The 20,417-nt window shown below is 38.4% G+C and overlaps 1 protein-coding gene across 15 annotated transcripts in view; it reads right to left on the bottom strand.

Moving 5' to 3' along the window:
* The window catches only part of ABLIM2 (actin binding LIM protein family member 2), a 135,951-nt gene that overhangs the window by 77,414 nt on the left and 38,120 nt on the right, over window positions 1-20,417 (bottom strand). For all 15 annotated transcript variants that reach the window (XM_072334236.1, XM_072334243.1, XM_072334248.1 and 12 more), the window contains exon 3: window positions 6,834-7,017. In XM_072334236.1, the coding sequence (XP_072190337.1) occupies window positions 6,834-7,017 (184 nt within the window). The remainder of the gene's footprint in view (window positions 1-6,833; window positions 7,018-20,417) is intronic.

The following is a 20,417-nucleotide window of genomic DNA, read 5'->3' as shown; positions in this document are numbered from 1 at the left end:
TGTAAGATATCAGTAAAACTGAAAGCTTTGCACCATTAGTCCTGGAGACAGTGATGCACTGGAAGCCACAGGTGATTCACTGATTTGAAGAAGCATTACTACTACTGAGCATTCTTGTAACTTATATTAGGAGTAGCAGTCAGACAATAAGTTGATTTATCTTATACCTGATCTAAATGGCAAATATCCGTCTGAGCTTCTGCACATAGAAGCCCATCTAAAACAAATGCAGCGAACATTAAATAAAGTATAAGTAGGTACTGCTCACTGTGAATGGGTTCATCTATGTTAGGCAATTGGACAATCAGAAGATGCAGTTTAAATTGGAAGAGAATAGAATATCTGACCTCTTACTGCACATAAACAGAGCTGGTAGATGACACCCACAAAACACACCAGCACTCACACACACTGTAACAGGCCAGAAAGCATACTTCAGGGGGAAGGTGTGGGAAGGTTTTACTACCCCATTAAACTGGTTTGCTTTCTGAAAGTTTAGTAACAAATCAGCAGCATTTCTGTAACATCTGACCTTCTTTCACAAGCTATTCCGCTCCAGGTTTTTGATGCCAGTACAAGTGAAAGCTCAGCAGAAGGTGATAACAGACAATTAACAAGGTTTCAGTTTCTGAGCTATTTAACTTGTAAGCTGGACTATATATAGCATTGTAGGTTAAAAAGTGTATCTGCCTTTTATTATAATGACATCTCACAACCAGTCACCCACTGAATATCACTAGGTATGGGATTTAATTAGATATTCATCCTCTTAAAAACATTCAGTGTGATTTTCACAGTTCACTCCTATAATTTTAAAATGAGAATAAAGAGTATCTTTAAAGCAGCTCCTTGAAATGACTTGTAAGGTTTTGAGTATATCTCTTATGATTCATCTTCCAGTGAATTTTGTTTTATCCATATGCCTCCAGTATTTGTAGCTGGCAGTGATGCTAGGTGACCAAACTATATTGTAAAACATAAACCAGCATCAGCCTAATTCAGGGCAACAGTGTGCTGACACTGAAAGGCCTGGCACTTGTTTCTCCTTTCTTTGCACCATGTTTCAGCCTTTGCAGCTGAGGGGCAAGTCATTCAAGCTTTCTGAGCCAAAAACATGTTCTTTTTTTTTTTTTCTTTTTCCAGAGCTACCTCATGGCCTTCTGTTCTTTAAGTTGCTGACCTGACTTTTTGGCAGAACCATCAACTGAATTTGATATAAGAAGATTAACAGAAGCATATGGTCAGGAATGTGGGGAGAGCAGGGCTACCCATTTCAGAAGCAACCTGCAGTTATGCTGGGTCAGGTGCAATGTCAGACTGCAACCTGAGGACCTACAGGATCACATTGTGCTCTGATTTACACCTGGTACAATCACATCCCTCAAGGTTGCTCTGTGTGGCAGAATTTGACTGAGGATTTTAAACCTGATAAGACAAAGCAAGTATTATTTGCTATTTTCTGTCTTCATGAAGTTCTCCAAGGGCAAATGCTAAGTACGTACCTGAGGAGGAATAATCCCATGCATCTTTACATGCTGGGGGTAGAAGCTTTGCAGAAAAAGATGTAATGGACACTAAGTGGAACTTGAGTCAGTAGCTTGTCCTTCTAGCAAAGAAGGTCAGTGACATCCTTGGCTGCCTGATGGGTGAGATGAAGGATGTATCTTTCCCTCAGTTCATCATTTGGAAGAGTGCATATAGAATTGTGCACACAGTTGTGGGTTCCTCAGAATAAGACAAGATATTGGTGTACTGGAAGGAGGCTGGTGGGGATGGTGAGACACAAAGCAGAAACATAGGATGCACAAGGAAGGCTGAAGGGAATTGACTTATTCAACCTTAAAGCATGTCCATGTAAGAACAAGACAGTAAGAGTCCTTTGTTCAGGTAGCACTTTAACAGTGATAAATGACTTTATTTTATGATCAAAATGTCAAGAAGAACACTCAATTGGATTTCAAAATTTTGGCATAAATACCCAAATGAAGAACTCTTCTACAAGAGATGCTTTAAGAAGCACCCAGTGCTGCTTATGTGGGAACAAAACTCTTTCACATTTCATAAACAATAAAAACATGAGAATAAAAGGTTTAGCATATTTAAAATGTCCAGAATGAACTGACTTTTTTCATTTTCCGTATTATCTTAATTTCTTAAAAATTCTTCTAAGCCATGCCTACACAATAGTCTTCAAATTCTTCCTGGTAATAGCAGTGTTATGTAGAACCAAATATATATATATATATATATATACATATATATATATACATGTATATATATATATATATATATTTCCAACAGGTCTTCTGAAATTTTATATCTAACTGCTTGGCTATGATTAGTTTCTTTCTTGAAGAAAACAGGAATACAAATTGATTGAGAGAAGTTTTTAGATCTGGATTTGGCACAAGCACCTTGAAGAACAGCATGAAAAGGCCTCACGCTCCTGTTATTCATTATTCACCGCTTGGCACACACTCAAGTTCTGACAATAGTCTGTTTCAAGAGAAAACTTCTTAAGTTCAGACAAAATATAATATCTGAATGGTCAAGACATGTAAAGAAACCATAAAGCTGTTTGGTTTGACCTGAAACCTGAAAGATTCATGCTAATTTATCATCCAGCTAATAGTGAAACCGTCGCCTCTTCATTGTCTACATCTCAGAAAATAAATAAATAAATAGATAAAATCATCCTGTGTATGATCAATTATAAGAATACTGTAATTATACAGATAATGATTACATGCATTCCTCCAAATGGGTGAATAGACTACTCCTATCCCAACTTTATTAATTATATGAACACGTAATACCAAAATGCAGACTGATACCATGTGCACATGTCAGTAACACTGAAATCCAACATAGTGTCCACGTACAGTATAACCATATGTCTACATACAGCAGACCATATGTCTTACTTAATATGTCTATATAAGGTATTATCACGCTAAGGCTTCTCACAAAAATTCCTTTTTAAAAAGCATTTATTTTCATCACAGGTATAACTTCCCATTGCTTTCTGAAACACTCAGTTTTCTGGCCTTTTACATCCTGAATATGCTGTTCTGGTGATCCAAGTCTCCAAGTGCCGTATAAGAATTCCATGACCAATTTCAATAGACCTTGGCCCCTCTTAATACAAATAGCCTTAATTACCTCTCTCTTTTTATTTCACTTTTACAAACATGAGACCTTTCAGAGGTAACATTTCTGGTAGTCCTCTGTAGGATGTAGGCCCTTCCAGCTTACAAAAATGTAAGAACAGGATTGCTTACCCACTTGCTGGGAGTTCAGAGTAAGTAGTAGATCTGCAGCTTTTTTTTGAATCTATGTTATTCTACTCTTACATGGTTTTAAGCAATAAAATCACTAAAAACAACAGCTGCAAACAGTTACACTGACTACGGACGGCTTTGGGAGAAAGCCCTCAAACTATGCCAGCAGAGCAAACACACAATTCAAACCTGAATTTGTTCAGAAGCCAACTGGTCAGTGCAAGATAGAGACCATCACATAGCACACTAGGATACAGTGCATTTTTGACAGTCATTTTCTCATCTATGAATTTCTGAACTGTGGCAGTGCAGGGCAAGAACATTTGAGGCCCAGCAGATGCCTTAGGGAAGATTTGGTTTTCTGACACACAAGTTTTTTCACAGAGCATTGTAGCAGCTTATCAACGCAGTGCAGACTGCAAGAGGGAATACAGCTTTGTATGACACGGGTTCACATGGCACTCAAAAGGAGCAGTGTCAGTGGTTCCAAAAAGTGAATGGAGCTATGCGACTGGCATTTTCCCCACTGCTCCATCTAGCTGTGTGCCTATAAGGTTTTCACACCGATCTGAATCCAGATACATTTCCTACTAGTTTCAATTCAAATCTTCTCTTCTGTGAAAATAATAAAAAAGGAATTGCTAACATCATTGGTTTACTACTTGACACAGGAATGTTTATTTCAGCAGCTACAGAAATACAGAAGTATTCATGTAAAGCACTTAACAATACTGCAATGTTTTGAGGACCCTTTTTATAAGTGCAAAGTACCTTCAGCAGCCAAATTTTGCTTATGAAATTGGTAACAGCTGTGCTTGGTTCCCATTAGGGTAGGAAAGGTGGTCAGTCCCATTCCAGGAGTCAGAATTCTAACAGAGAGCCTACATGAAAGTCCTGCTGTAAGGGGTAATGTCAGATGCAGTTTGCATGTTCATGTAGCTGCCTTTTCTGCCCACCTAAGAAATGACACAAATGGTACTCTGGACACATTCTTCCAAGGCAAATGCCCAGTAAAAGTGCTTTACAGCACTGTACCCCTAACCAAATGGCTCAAGATCTTCCTTCTGTCTGGCATGTTTCTGTGTTTTTTGTTGTTGTTGTTGTTCATTTTTTAAGGAAAAAAACCCACCTAATTCTGTGTCAGCTTAAAACACATGTACTCTATTCCCCATATTTTTGCTGACGTATCACTTAATAACATAAATGCTGATGATGATTAGATAGGATATTCTTTCCCATACAGAACATGAATTACATTTGGCTTGCAATGACTAGAGTAATTGAAGCAATGCTGATTTAAAGAAGTTGAGAAAATGGTCCAGTGTTTTTAATATGAACAGATGATGGGATTCTTCTGTTGATCTATGCCACAAGTCAGCATTACAACCCCCTTAGGAGACACTAATTGAATCCTGCAACTCAGCTGGATGTTAGTTGGCTCTGATGAAGACAACATGAATTTGCATGTCCTTCAAAGGAAAGCAATGGATGCAGACGTGTGTCTCTCTAATGAAGTTTCACATAGCAGCAATCAGAAACTTTATTAGTGGAATCGCTTTTAATCCACTTATTCAGTTACTCAAGGTTAGAGAACATTTCTGCATCATGGAATATTAGTAGCATGCTCCAGTAAGAACTGTCTCCATAATGCAATTCATCTAACATGACCTGTTAGGTACTTACGTAATTTAATTACATGAAAACTTATTCTGATTTTCCAGGGAAAGGAGACAAATTTTAACACAAAACTCTAAACCATCAGCTGAAGGACTGGCTAAATACAGCAAGATTTCTGTACAGCAAAAGTCTCACTGAAGTCTACGTGAGGTATTAAGCTGCTAGGTACAGGCAGAGAATCGTCATGGAATGGCTTATGTTGGAAGAGGACTTAATGATCATTTAGTTCCAAACCCCAGCTGTGGGTTGCCAACTACTTAATCAGTAGACCAGGCCACCTATTGCCTGGGGCATCCTGTGGGTTCTGTGGGCAGCCTGTTCCAGCAAAGGCATGTAGTAGGCACGTGAACTAGCCCCTAATGATGTGGTGAAGAATGTCACCACATTTGACAGGAAAGTAGAATCAATGGGTATTCTTTTCCTCTTAGTCAAAGAAGTACCACCTTACATGGAAGGTAACAGCCCTAACAAGAATTGTAGAAGAGCTGTTACACTGACAGGCTGTGCAATCCACGTTTAACTAATGAGTGTCACAATTAGAGACTTAAACCATTCTACCTCCTATTAAATAAACGCATATCTTCAGGTTTGTTATCTTTACTTTTCATGTTTGTTTAACCAAAAGGAAAAATCTAATAATGTTTGCAGAATCTGAAAAGACACAATTTAATCTAACAGAAGCCTGTCAGGCTAGTAGACTTCCCCTTAGTACAACTAATTAATTATTTCTGCAATTAGTAGATTCAAGCTGCACAGACATCTTGCCATGACACGTGACTGTTCTGGAATTTGAAGCAAGCTCTGTTTCTGTATCAGAGCAGGAGGACATCTGAGCTCATCCACCTGATGAACTGGTAGATTTGGTTGCCATATGGCCACAAAGACAGAGATCCTTTGCACTGCCCAAGTATCTGAATACAGTACCAGCAGATAAAGAATCTATAATGTGATGCCTTGATGCCCTGTTACTCACAGCACTGCAGCCTGAACTTTTTCTTACCATTTGGAGTTGCTTTCATGTGTTGGTACAAGCTCAAATTTGACAGAAACATAGCGAAAGCAGTCGCTTCAAACTACTGCCACAACAGTGCATTTCATGGAATCATTGAATGAATTGGATTGGAAAGGACCTCAAAGATCATCTAGTTCCAACCCACTGCCATGGGAAGGGTTGCCAACTGCTAGATTAAGCATTAGATCAGGTTGCAGGGAACACCATCCATCTTGGCCTTGAACACCTCCAGGGATGAGAGCATTCAGAATGTCTCTGAGTAGCCTGTTCCTGAAGTTTCCTGAAAGTTTGGCATACATAAAATTTCTTCCTGAAGTTTGTGCTATTTCCGTAGAAGAAAATCAAGATATAGTTCCAACAAGCATCAACTGTCTTTACTTCAGAGCCTGAAAAGATTGCCATCCTCATTGGATCACAGTGGGAAATGATCTTATTGACCTCTACCAGGCATTTCATGGAGGGGACATCTTGCGTGCTCTGTCACTTGTCACCTACACTCCTGCTGGAGACTCTTGGTGAAATTCAACACATACACCAATGTTTGTGAGATCACGGCATTTCTGTCCTATTTTAAGTGACTGCTGTAATTTCTGGGAGGCAGAACTGTGATATTTTGGTTTAAGTCTACTCATACAGTATCCGCTTGGATTGCCTGGGACAACAGGCACTGATATCCAAGTTCTGTGTAAACTTAAGTCAACAAAACATGAAATAGCAGACACCAGAGAAATCAGGATGAATATCTGGGGCAAAATATTTGACTGGAGAGATAAAGGCAGTTTCTAGAGTACCTTAAAAACCTCACATATAAAATATCATTAAACAGAAACATTAAATGAAATACAACTTCATAGAACACATACCTGCAAACAGCACACACAAAACAGTCTGGGTGATAGGTTTTGCCCAGGGCTGAGACCACTTCTCCCTCAATGAATTCATCACAACTGAAGCACCGTGTACCATAGAGTCTCTGGTAGTCCAAAGTACAGATGTAGTCTCCCTGTCTCACAAAAAATCCTCCTTGAGCCAGGTCACATCCACAAGCTGCAGGAAGAAAAAAGGCAGACTCAGAAGGCTGAAAAAGGAACGTGCTCTCTCCAAGATGAATCTGATCAGCTGATCACCTTGCGGAATGTTTTAGTACTTCAGTACATGGCCTTATGATCACAGAACAGTTGTGTATCTGGAAAACACTGATTTTCCAGTGCTTTTACGTCAGTCATCTATTTTGTATGCTAATAGTACAGAGTTAATCTTTGCAAAAACACTAACTTCAGTGCAGATGCTGCTAGTACAAAGTAAAGTCTTTTAGAGTAAAGTACAGGGCTGACATACACAATACTTGTCATATAATAGGTTTAAGAAAACGCATAAAGAGTATAAACCTTCAAAATCCAAAGCACCAATGTTGAAATGAATCACAGAATGGCTTGGGTTGGAAGGGAACTTATTGATCACTGAGCAACAATCCCCTGCCATGGGCTTGTTCCCCCCACCAAGGCCCCATCCAACCTGGCCTTGAGTACCTTCAGGGATGGGGCATCCACAGCTTTTCTGCACAGCCTGAGCCAATGTATCATCACCCTCTAGGTAAAGAAATGTCTCAGAGCTTGCTATACAATTGCTCAATAGACTTCCTGTGTACAAACAGTGCTGAAATACTGCTCCCACTAAGAATGGGGCCTGGTGTGCAAGGCAACTGCTTTCAATGTCCATGACAGCTTACAGAATATTTTAAAATAGATCTTATGTTTACCTGGTAAGTGTCACACAGCAAATATGAATTGAAGGGATAGCTACAACCAGCTGCTCTGGACAAAAGTAGAGTTTTTAAACCTATGTGTCATTTTATCACTTTAAAGCTGAATATATAGGAAAGAGTTAAAGTTGATTGACCAAATGTTGGTGAGGCTTTGCAAGAGGCTTTCTCCCTTGCACCCAGAGTGCAGATAGGCTGACATGTTGAGATTATAAAATGGGAAAGAGACAACAATGTGGTTGAAGTCACAGAGAAGTAGACAGAGATGCAGAAGATGGCTCTCATCCATATGGACCAAAATATTTGATAACCTACCAAAATTGACTTACAAGGAGAAATTCAAAATGGTGATTCTGTCACTGTGATGAGCACCACTTATTTGTGACATATTTTTTAAAAGTAGTATCTCTATTCATAACAAAGCCCATTTTCCATACCAGAATTTGTCATCTTGCATCTAAACAATGAGAAACAGGTCCAGCAGGCATGCTTAAGGTACAAAGTAAAATATTCACAGCATAGAAAACCCTAGAAAGCATAGGATCCTGTCATCTTTTATTTAAAATTAAATCCAATCGCCTGTCTTTTTTATCGCCTTTCTTAACAGCACAGGTGGCTCAATGCCATCTTGGCATTTAAAATATAATCTTCCTTTACAGGAATGGCCCTAACCACTAAATGACAGAAACTAACAATCATGCTGATAATGCTTTAATATGTGGCCAAGAATCCCAGGTTAATTAACTTTTCTTCTTTGTAAACCAAGCTGATTCCAATTACATTTGCCAGAGATAACGATAGGTTGAATCATTTCTATTGCAATGCATTGTTTGTGGGCCTCACTTCACAAACTTAGTATTTGTGAAATAACATTTTTCTTCCTCAACATTACATAAAGTCCCTGCTCTAGTGTGTAGTAAAGGATATGTTTTTTGTAGACTTCTCACAAATATCACAAGATCTGCTAAGCGTTACAGGTTTCCTTCAGTCGTTATATTTCACCTACGTATGTACTGGCAAGATTAAAAAAAGAAAAAAGAAAAAAAAAAAAGCACAAATCAACTGTGGTTTCAAGATGATGGTGAGCAGTGTGCTGAGTGGATATTAATGATGCAGTAGAACAGCTCTAAATTATATCAGATAGCACGTAAATTTGTCAAGTAGTCTATGAGTGAAAACATTTAAAGGACATAATTAGACATCTGAGCAAATGTGGGTGGTGACAGCCCTGTCACTAGTGCTAGATGGGGCCCCATCTCATCCTGAAAATATGACGGCTGCTCAGAAAGTAATGCCTTCTATTTTTATATTGTTGTCCCAGGACACGAGAAGTGGATGTTGGTGGTATGGTAGTAGAGGATGGACCACTACTTTTTCCTTACATTTTCTTGCTGTGTGACAGATGGCAGCAGAAGGATAGTCTGACAAAATGGCTTCTGGCAAGGAAGAACAGGTGAAGCACAGGCATGATATGAAGAAAAAATGGCACCCACTGACAGTCATCAATGCTTTCTGAATGCTTATAGAGACCAAACAGTGGATGTAAGCACAATGAGATTTGGACTGCATCGGCAACAATCTTCCCAACAATACTGTGCTGTGAAACAGTGGATCACCTCAGCTGGTACAGGTTTTTATGATCACATATGCAGGATCTTGTCCAGTGCTGAGGAAAATGAACAGTTAATGGTGGTGACTATGATGAAAAACAGTGTTTTGTAGCTGATAATGTTCTCTATGAAACAGTGTTATCATGCTCCTTGTAACTGATGATTTCTATGGAAATAAACACTAGGCATACACTTTCAGAGTAACCTATGTATTTTATTTTCCCACAGGCAGAGGTTGCAATTACCTTGACTTCTTATGTATCACTCCACAGCAGAAGGCATTAATGCAGAGTGGGGAATCAAGAGACTGGATGCCTTGAGACATCAAGAATGGATTTATTTTGAAGACACAAGGTGAAATGTCTTCCATGCAAACACGAAAAACAACAACAACAAAAATCCTGAGTGTCAGAAGAAGACTTGCAAATACTGGCAGTCATGGAACTACAAGTCATTAATGATTTGAGTAACAAAGAATGCACTGTGCCAAGTAGGTCCTGCAGAGCTAGCTAGTATCAAAAATGCTATACCCTGTGAGACCTCATCTAGCACTTGCTCAGTTATTTTCACAAAAGACTGGTTCACACCTTAGCAGGTGTAAGTGTGGCTATCAGGATGATGTGTAGAAAGAAACTTATTTTAAGAAACTGCAAAACATGGCTTGTTTAGCCTACTAAAACCCATACATTGGGAAACAGCTAATACCTTAACATATATCAGAGGTTCAAACAGAGTAAGAAGAGATGAAGAGCTATTTAAACCCAGCAAGAGCACTCACATGAGAACAAGTGAGGAAACCTTGACCACAAACAAATGAAGGTTGAAAATAATAGAAATGTTTCTAACCACCAGAGGAAGAAGTTTTTGGAACAGCATTCCAGTAAAAAAGAAAAATGATGGGGAAAAAAATGGCCTCAGATCTCTCTGGCTTCAGAATGATGTCTAAGCAATATTAAAAGGACATTATTAAATAAGGTATTTTTTAAAGTACAAGAGTGATACCACAGGACCAGAAAAAGTGAGAGACACACTCAGATAGTATTAGAATTATATGTTTATATATATATATATATATATATTAAGTTGCTTGAATATTAAACACTTTAAACCCAGTGCCACCCATGAATTGCAAATATCAACATTTTAAAATATAATTCTTTCATTTAATACTCCTGTTTAATTACACAGATGCATCTGGCACCCCCCATAAAATCAGCAGTCAGTAAAAGTAACCATATAACAAATAACTGAACATTTTTATTCAGCTGATCCCTTGCAAAGCAAAAATTTTCAAGTTCCTGAACTCTATGGTTACAATAGAAAGTGCATAGGAAATAGGGAATAAGCCTCATTCATTATTTTTCCCACTGAGACTACTAGCTTCTGTGTATTATCATAATAGAAATATATCAACATAAATAGATTACAGCCAAAATGTATTTGGAAACAATTAGATCTATAACAAATTGAATTGCTACTACTGGCCAACATTAATCTGTGGAGAGCTGATATCTTCTTCCGCTCACCCAAGGCTATGACTTGTAAGGTACATCAACATGACTACTGATTCAATTTAGTTCAAGAACTTATTTACAGTAGAGGGTTATAACTTTCTTACCTATATCTTTCATAAACCCAGCTGCTCTTTTGTTAGTACAATCTAAATTGTAAAATTACATTTTTATAATTTCTGCTTTTAAATGAAGACAGGCTTTTTATGCAAGAGTGCCACGTACACTCTAAAATACTTTCTCATAGGGAAAAGCTGGGATGAAAAGTTTTCAAACAGGCTTAGCCATCACACAACAGTTCTCCTTCTACATCAACAATATCCCTTACAATAAAAGTTTTCCAGTGTCTTAGCATTCAAAAGCCATGTTATCAAGTCTTCATCCTATGTTTGTCCCCTTAATTTAAATTCTCGTCAATAATAATTAGTCTCTCTAGAATTACCTCTGAACTAATTCACCATAAGCAAAAACCCTAAATGAGAAAGGCCATTAATGGTTTTGGGTTTTTTTGTTTGTTTGTTTGCACAGAAATACAAGCAGGGTAGGCTTATAGTCTTTTACAAGCTGAGATAAATAGACCTATTAGCTCTGTCTTCAGTGCAATGCCATTCCCTTATCCTGCTGCTTATGTGAGCAGGGAGCCCCTCCCAAGCTGGACTGATCCTGCACAGCTGCAGAAATGAAAAATCAGGGAAAGAGAACCTAAAGGGAAACCTGAAGGATGCTTGTGGAGCACATTCAAAGGCAACAACTAGATCTCACTCTTCTCAGAGAGGAAATAAGTGTTATGTCACAGATCCACGCCCACCCAACACTTGTCATCCAAAATGAGTATCTGGAGGTGGGGTTATTTAAAACCTAGAAGCATCTTCCCACTATTACAGAAATTCTTAGTGAAGCAAGGAAAGCAAACACAGCATTTGAGGTAAAGGGAAAGAAACACCAAGAAACTCATCTGCTTGTCTTGGCATCACCTTTCACTTCAAGGCAATGCCCCATGCTGGCTGACTGTGGCACTGAGGGACATGATGGCAGTGAGCTGATGGTTGGTCTTAAAGGTCTTTTCCAACCTTAGTAATTCTATGCTGAACAGTCACTAGCTTCAGGAGCAATTTTTAAGTACCAAATAAATAAGCATCTGTCTCTTGTGAGGGTATTTGGCAGCCATCCATCACCAGGATGTGGTGGGGGATGTGTAACAGATGGGAGGTGCACTGCCTCTGCAGAGTGTAGCTCAGGTTGGCTTCTCTGACAGCTCAACATTTCCACTCATGAGGACAGTTTTCAGTGACCGACTCTAAAATAACTCACACAGACCCAAGAGGTTTGTCTATTTGTTAATAAGGTTGCTACTTTTCCCCAGGCTGGTGTCTGTAACAGCATCTTGAGCACTGCCATTTATGCTGTGTGATTTCATGGGCAATCTAACTCCATAATCCTTTATGGATAGTGCATCACATCAGGGCTACAGTCTATGAAAATAAATAGCAGCAATCCAATTAATTAGGGCACTTTAAGCACACTGCCAGCCCCACTACTATGTATCATCAGTACCGTATTTGCACTGTATGGATATAGAACACATCTCTATCTTCCTTGCTTTCAAATGAGCCTAGAGAAAACAGATTAAATTTTTGGCTGTGTGCTGTGTCCCAAGAGGCCATGCTGCTCTATACTACAGCAGCTGTAATACTAAAATTCACAGGTTGCCTTGTCATTCACACAGCACTGTTTAACTTTCAGACTGCCAGAAAAACAAGTATTTTGCTTATCAACCTGCAAACACATGTATGAAGTTGTTTTGTTTTTTAAAAAAACATTGTTTATCCTCTCTGTTTACTTGCATATTTATGTAAGTAAGCAAGCATCAATCCAGCACAGGTGAGAGAGGTAGACTGCCCAAAGACACAAGAAGGAAGAAAAAGTCAATCATAACACTGTAAGTTTAGCAAGGGAAAGAACCTCTGCTTGTCCAACAGCTGAATAAGTTGCTTTAGCTCTGCAGTTTAGGTTCATTTCTAGTATTTCCCTTATATCTCTGAGATGGATCATGGTGGTTGACTAAATCCCAAGAACAAAACACTGAGTATGCTACTGACATCATTTATTGTGGGCAGAAAATAGCACTGACATAATCTAGGAGCTTATTCTTCAAAAAGCCAGTTATTATTTCTTGAGTATTTCACATGGACGCTCTGCCCATGAGAAATAATAGCAATCTCCTGTCAAGTTTCCACTGCTACCACTTTGACTTCAAACTCACTTGCAAGCAATTTGCAGCAGTTCAGACTAATTTCCAGAAGACAACTGCCTTAGATGCTGTCTTTCTGCTCTGGTGCTGATGAGTCCTGGTAAGCTTTTCATGAAGGATGATGGAATGACTTCCATCTGTAAGCTTAAGGGCCACACAAAGTTTGTATGTGAGTATCATTCCATTTGCTGTTTCTGTCAATTCACAACTGAAATTCTTTGCCTATAGGTGAGGCAGAAGCAAGACAGAAGGAATGATGTTTAATCTATATACTCTCCATAATCCATCCACTCTTCCTAGGTAACTGTATCTAAATCTTTCCATGTAGATGTCCATAATATCAAGACTACTCAAGCTTGCCAATCTCCTATAGTGTTTTAGCTATGATATGTGAAATACCAATTATAATCTCAATTCATTTTCTTACAGTCTCTGGCAAGCAATAGAAGGAGCATGCAGCATCAAAAAGCTCAGCCAATGTGCCGAACCAGCCTCCAAACAGGAACACACAGGCAGACATCTCTGAAGAGTAAAGTAAAACCAGAACTTTCTGGAGCAGATAAAATAGAACTGTGGGAACATATCATATCCGTCACGCAACGTTCCCCCTTATGTGTTTAGCATCACTGAAAGCATGGCTCCCAAGCTATTCTGCCTATTATATTCATCAACTAATCTGTGGGCACACAGTGCAGCAAAGGAAAACCCTGAGAAATTCTGAATGAATTTGAGAGACTAACAAAACATTAAAGATTCAGGTGCACTAATTAAATGGAGGAGAGTGGGAAACCCTGTGCATTATGTAATCTGATATCTACATATCAAAAAAATTGTGCTAGAAAATGCACATCCATTTTCCATTTCCCTCTTGGAAAACAGAATTTTACAGTAGCTTCAAGATAGTGTAATAGCCCAATAAAAGCTCTTACATGGTGCTATATGTGAAAGAGAACACTGTATATATAGATATTTGGTGCTACCAGAATGACCTCCAGGAAAATCAGAACATTAGTCTATTTTATATTGATTTACTATTTTAAGGAATCATTCTGATTATTTGTCATTTACAAGCAAACTAAAGAGATTGAAGAAACAGAATAAAGAAATAGAATAATGCTCTTTAAGTCATTTTCTAACTCATAGCATCTGTGGTTGCTCTAATAAAATACTGCTGTCATTTGCCGGGCCAATTAAGTCAGTGTGCCATTGCAGGTTCATCTATTTTCTCTCCAAAAAATCACAATAGTAGTGCTTTACACAAAACTATTCAATATTTTCTAATTTTCCATAATCATTCTTCGGGTATCAGTTACAGGTTTGCAAATAAAGTGCTTAGTCTGGCTATGCACAGATATGGCAGATGGTCTGGTGTTAATGAGACATACAAAAAGCAGGAGGTGGAATAACACCACCAGTGACAAATTTTATGCAACAGCTTTCAGGTCTCCCTGCAGTCTTCACCTCACCTTGGTACACTGAAATGCCCATTGAGTACTTAAGTGCGTTGTCTGTATGCCTGTTGTACTCCCCTGTGACAGTGTGTGCTACAGACAGAAAGTTCCCCTCCGTAGAGGGAAACTTTGCAGTGACATCTTTTGTGTGGGTAGAAACTCTACCCTAAGAAGAGAATTTCAAGAATTCAAAAGAATTGCAAGCTCTTCATGGGGATGACAATATCTAATGTAGGTTGAAATTATGTATGCTCAAAAATTGCCTCATCTGAACAGCAGCTTTAGCACTTGCAAAGTTTATGTTTCCATCCACCACTTAAAGTAATGAACATCAAGCATCATTTTTAAATAAGTTCAGTTGAGCATTTCTGCCCATGGCTGTATCTGTGGTTTGAATCGTCCCCCATAAATTTCAGCAATTACTTCTTTGAAAATCTCACCCATGTTTTTATGAACACTGGTCACTGGAATAAAAGAAAACATCTCTCCTGTTTATAAGAAAGGGAGAAAGGAGGATGTGGGGAACTACAGGTTGGTGATCCTCACTTCTGTGCCTAGGAAGGTCATGAAGCAGATCTTCCTGGAAGATGGGTTATGGAACATGAATGATAAGCAGGTGATCTGAGACAGCCAGCACAGCTTCACCAAGGGAAGGTTGTGCCTGACCACTCTGGTGGCCTACTACAATGGAGTGATGGCATCAGTGGATGAAAGGAAGGCAACTGATGTCATCTACCTGTACTTCTGAAAGGCATTTGGCATAGTCTCCCACCACAGCCCTGCTGAGAAGGCTTAGGTGTCTTGGGAGATGAAAAATTTAACATAAGCCAGCGGTGTGCACTTACAGCCAAAAAAGCTAACAGTATCCTGGGCAGCATCAGAAAGAGGAGTGGCCAGCAGGGCAAGAGAGGTGATTGTCCCTCTCAAATTTGCCCTTGTGAGGCCCCATCCACAGTACTGCATCCAGCTCTGGGGCCTCCAACACAGGAAAGATGTCAAGCTTATGCAGATGGTCCAGAGGAGGGCCACAAAGATGATCAGAAGGCTGGAGAGCCTCTGCTATGAAGACAGGCTGAAGGAACTGGACTTGTCCAGAGAAGACTGTGGAGAGAGACCTCTTTACAGCCTTCCATTAATTAAAGGGAGTTTATAAACAGGAGGGAAATCAACTTTTTACATGAGTAGATAGTGATAGGACGAGGGAGAATAATTTTAAACTAATGGAGAGAAGATTTAGATGTCAGGGGGAAATTCTTCTCTGAGAGGGTGGTGAGATGTTGGAACAGGCTGCCCAGTGAGGGTGTGGAGGCCCTGTCTCCCTGGAGATGATTAAGGCCAGGCTGGATGGTGACCAGGGCAATGGCTCGATCGAGCCATTGACAACACTGTCCATGGCAAGAGTTTTGGAACTTGATATTTGAAGTCCCTTCTAACCTAAGCCATACTGTGATACAGTTTCAACTTTAACCATTCAATCTTTGGACTGCAAGATAAAACTAAGGATAAAAGAAAGTCAACAGAAAGACTAAAGAAAAATATATTTGTCTATTTGTGAAAAAGTAAAATGTAACATCCTTGGTATAAACACTACTGTAAGCAAATAAACAAGTTTTACTATACGCTAAAAAATGTAAAACTTCAGAAACTGTCTTTAAATGAATTGAAGGGAAAGTAGAAATAACACAATTCTGGGTTCCTGTGAAGTAACCTCAACTGAAATGTTTTAAAGATACTCCTTTTCCAGTCTTGCAACCATGATACTTTTAACCTTGTCTCTCTCACCATGCTTTACTAATACTAGATACTAGATTCATGAATGATACTTAAAAATATAAATCACTGATTTCTAGATTTAATATATGCCTTGAAACAAAACTTTTGCTGAAACACTGTTGTGAATTGTACTACCAATGCATTCAGGGCTAGCGAGTGTTCTTTGTGAATACGAAGAAAGGTTGCAACTAATGAGCATGCAATTAAAACAACAGAAAAATTATCAGTTACTCTGTGATAGTGAGAGTTCAATAACTGTTTTTCATATTTAATAAGCATAATCTATAACTGGGTTGTTTTTAGGGAGTTAAACTTAATATTAAATTAAAATAATCTCAGAACCACAATAGAGAATAACTAGCCACTGCATTACATCATTTTTACAATAGCAGAAGTATAAAAAGTGTAAAAAACCCACATATTTCTTTCAGTGGTATAAAATGTAAGGATAGCATGACGTTGGTAAGTCAGCCCCATACCTACCATGCTGCTGGAAATGTAGGTTTTTCCTATTATACCAAGTTAGTGTGATCTGGGATTACAAGATCCTAAAGAACTTGGGAAGCATGAGCACATTGCTGAGTACCTGATGAACAAGAGCCACCACATTTCATCCCAGTGCCTGAGATACCACACATGCCATGAACCGCCACTGCTTTGCCAAAAGTTGGCACTCAGAAATCTTACTAGTGAGTTTCCCGTAAATGACTCCCATTCTGAAACGTGAAACCCCTTTGCTATGTCCAAACACCAGTCCCTCAGATTACACAGCACTGTTTTCAGTGCACTTATTTATATCCTAGCAGATGCGTTTGATCTAACAGACAGATCACTCCTACTACCAAGTTACTTGATGTTTTTAACCTTTTCACTGAATACCCTGTTTTAGACCTTCAGATTAACATGGCTTCAGAACAAATGATTTGAATTCAGTATGCACTGTATGTTTTAATGAAAACAACATGTCTGTGAGGGCTTTAATGATGATATAAAAATCCAGCCCAGGGCTCTTTCACAATTCCCAGGAAGCTGTTGTGTCACAAGATACACATTGACTCATCTATCGAAATCCAGATGAAGATGTGAAACATTCAGGTTAACTAAACAAACAAACAAAATTACATGGGGGAAAAAATGCCCTTGAACCTGACCAGTCATGCTTACCATCAAAGACTGTAAGCACATCAAGACAGCAATCCTGTGTGCCACCACTTGCAACACTGGAGGGCCCAGATTTGAATCCCCCTTGTGGCGCAAGTGGTACAAGTGCTGCTCTGCTACACTAGAGGTCTCGAATCCCAGGAGTTGGACTCGATGATCTCTAAGGTCCCTTCCAACTTGCACGATACTATGATACTGTGATCCAGGGAATTTTCATTAGGGGTCAAGCAGCATGACCTACAAAGACATTCATAGTGAAGCTGACATAGCACAATGGCCACATCAAGTTTACTTCATTGCACTGAAGACTGAACCAGTTAAGGACATATACGAGTGATGGCTCATCTTACAGATCAGTTTTGCTGGATTTCCCCATTTAATGAAGCTGTATGCTGCAGGATAATTGCAGGTAAAAAAAATCTGCAGACACACTATGGATTTTCTGCTATTTGTTCTGCTAGAGTGACTATATAAAATACAGTAAAATGTTTTCAGCTTTTTATATAAAGCTATAACAATCATATTATCCACACCCCTTATCAGGGCTTTGATTCAGACTTCCAAGATTTCCTAAATACTATGTTTGACAAAGGTTAAAGCTACTCTGGAAATGCTAGGATACTATTACACCATAGAAAAAAACACAACAAAAAACAACTGAGAAACATTTCTAGAACATGTTAATTTCTATCTTTTGAAAGACCAAGAGGCTATTCAATAGACTATTCACCTCTCACACCTACAATTTTATGTTAGTGCCTCTAAGGGCTTGCTAAATAATGCTGTTGTAAATGAACACCAGGTGAGAAATTGCCTAATACAACATGCTGTCTGAGAAGCAGCCCTGGAAGACACCTTCAGATAGAAGCAGACATGTCAATTAGGTTGAGTTTGATAGTCTGAACTGGCTGTCAATATCTTATCAACTCTTTTTATTTTCCTCAGTGATTTCATTACAGCAGTAGGAAGTAATATGGGAATTAGCAAATAAAGGAACCAAAGCTTTTGAAATCTAACAAATAAAATATTTGCCTTGTATTTCAAAGCCATTTATTTCTATTGTAACTGTGCTCTTATTGACCTGATTAAAATGGAAAAAAATTTCAAGACTGAGATAAAAAATTTTATGTGGGACTTGATGGCACATTCCCTACAGCATTTTACTAGCAGATTACCTGTGCACCTTAACAATAAATAATGTATATGAATAAACACGAGGATAAGCTTTGTTTCTGACTGAGCAAAACTAGCAGATCTTCACAGAATTGCCATTAGAATTTTTCATCTGGGTGTGTATCTCACATTCTGGAATAAGTACAAGAATCAATCATCACTTGATGACTTCTCTTAGGCTTCTTTAGAAGTTTTATCAGGGGAGATTAGAAAGAAATTGATGGAAATGAGTGCTTTTTTACTAACCTTCCTTAGTTTGGGACAGTTACATAGTTTAAATACGAAAGGTGCCTACCTATATGCTATTACCATTCTGATCATTTTTGGAATTCACAACCATTTAGGGGTGTTAGAACTAGATGATCTTTGAGGTCCCTTGGAACCCAGGCCATTCTATGATTCTTATAGGAATAATCAGATGGCAATATGGCAATAAAGAAAACTACCTTTCACATCCTAAAAAAAAATAATAATTAAATATTTACATACAGAGCTCCAACAATATCCAATAAATTACTTCACAGTTTACACACATTCAAAATATTACATGTGACTTCCTTCTATGCAATATCATTTGTGAGAGAAAAATCACATAAAAAGGACTTCCAGCACTTTTATTCAGCTCTCAGGACATGCTTAACTGTACTTCTTCAAAATCCCTTGGCTAGTTTATGATCTTCAACATCTACACATGTGAAAAAAACAAACACAATTTTCTGCAGCCTTACATGTAGCTTGAGCAAGGTTGTCTGACAAAGGATATGGAGTGGTTTAATATGAAGGCAGTCAATCTAAGAACAAAAGGCACACATCTCTTCCAGACCATACTACTATAATAATCTACTATTTGTTTCTGTCAGGTAGGTAGGAGCAATACAGCATCTACAGTACTTTATTCTTCTTTTCTTTTTTTCTTGTGTACTGAAAAAAAAAAAAAAAAAAAAAGCCTCAGCACTGTCTAGATTGGGTATCAGTGAAAGTTTCAGACTCAACTTGCTGCATTTGTGGGTGATCTGGCAGCCCATGAAAGTAAATGAAAATGAAATGAAAACATGAATAACTAGTTTTTTTTTATGATTCCTTCCATAACTTGTCAGTTTACTGTGTCAGATCTGTATAAAAGGGGGCTTGTGTCTCATTAAGGTAATTATATGCAGCACATACCAGTATGCTACTGATACTTTATGCAGAAAACAAAGCTGCTGAATAGCAGATTATCTGTTCTTCTACTGAGCTGGGTCTGCAAAACTAATTTGATAATAAAGTTAGCCAAAAGGACAGATGACTTAAGAGAGAGAGAGAAAAAAAAAAAAAGTGTGGGTTGTGCACCACTTTAAATACTATTTTGTCTCTGAATAGGCAACCCAAATATTTTTGCTAAGACAGTGCACTATGCTTACATTTCTTTCTGTGTATTTTTGCAAAGAATGCAACTAAGAAGACATTTAATACCACCTGTCTTACTTAGAAACAACTAACTCAGATATTGAAAGTGATATAATTTGTTCTATGGTATGTATAAAAATTTCCATGTGCTGACAGAACGAATTATTTTTTTTTTTTCTCATTGGTTCCTCTAATATCCAGCTCCAGTCCTTTGATAAGATTTTCAGCAGCATTGAAGAGAAACTACTTGGTACACAAGTGCAGTGTAGGAATTACTAAACTTTGATCTGGCAGTAACTAGCTGTCATCGTTAGCAAATCACTCCTTCACATTTCTTATACAATTCTCCTATGTTTGCCCCCCTAAGCT

Source organism: Excalfactoria chinensis, chromosome 4, assembly GCF_039878825.1.
Source record: "Excalfactoria chinensis isolate bCotChi1 chromosome 4, bCotChi1.hap2, whole genome shotgun sequence".
Lineage (NCBI taxonomy): Eukaryota > Metazoa > Chordata > Aves > Galliformes > Phasianidae > Excalfactoria > Excalfactoria chinensis.
The sequence above is the reverse complement of the archived record's forward strand: the minus strand, read 5'-3'. Positions and strand labels throughout refer to the sequence as shown.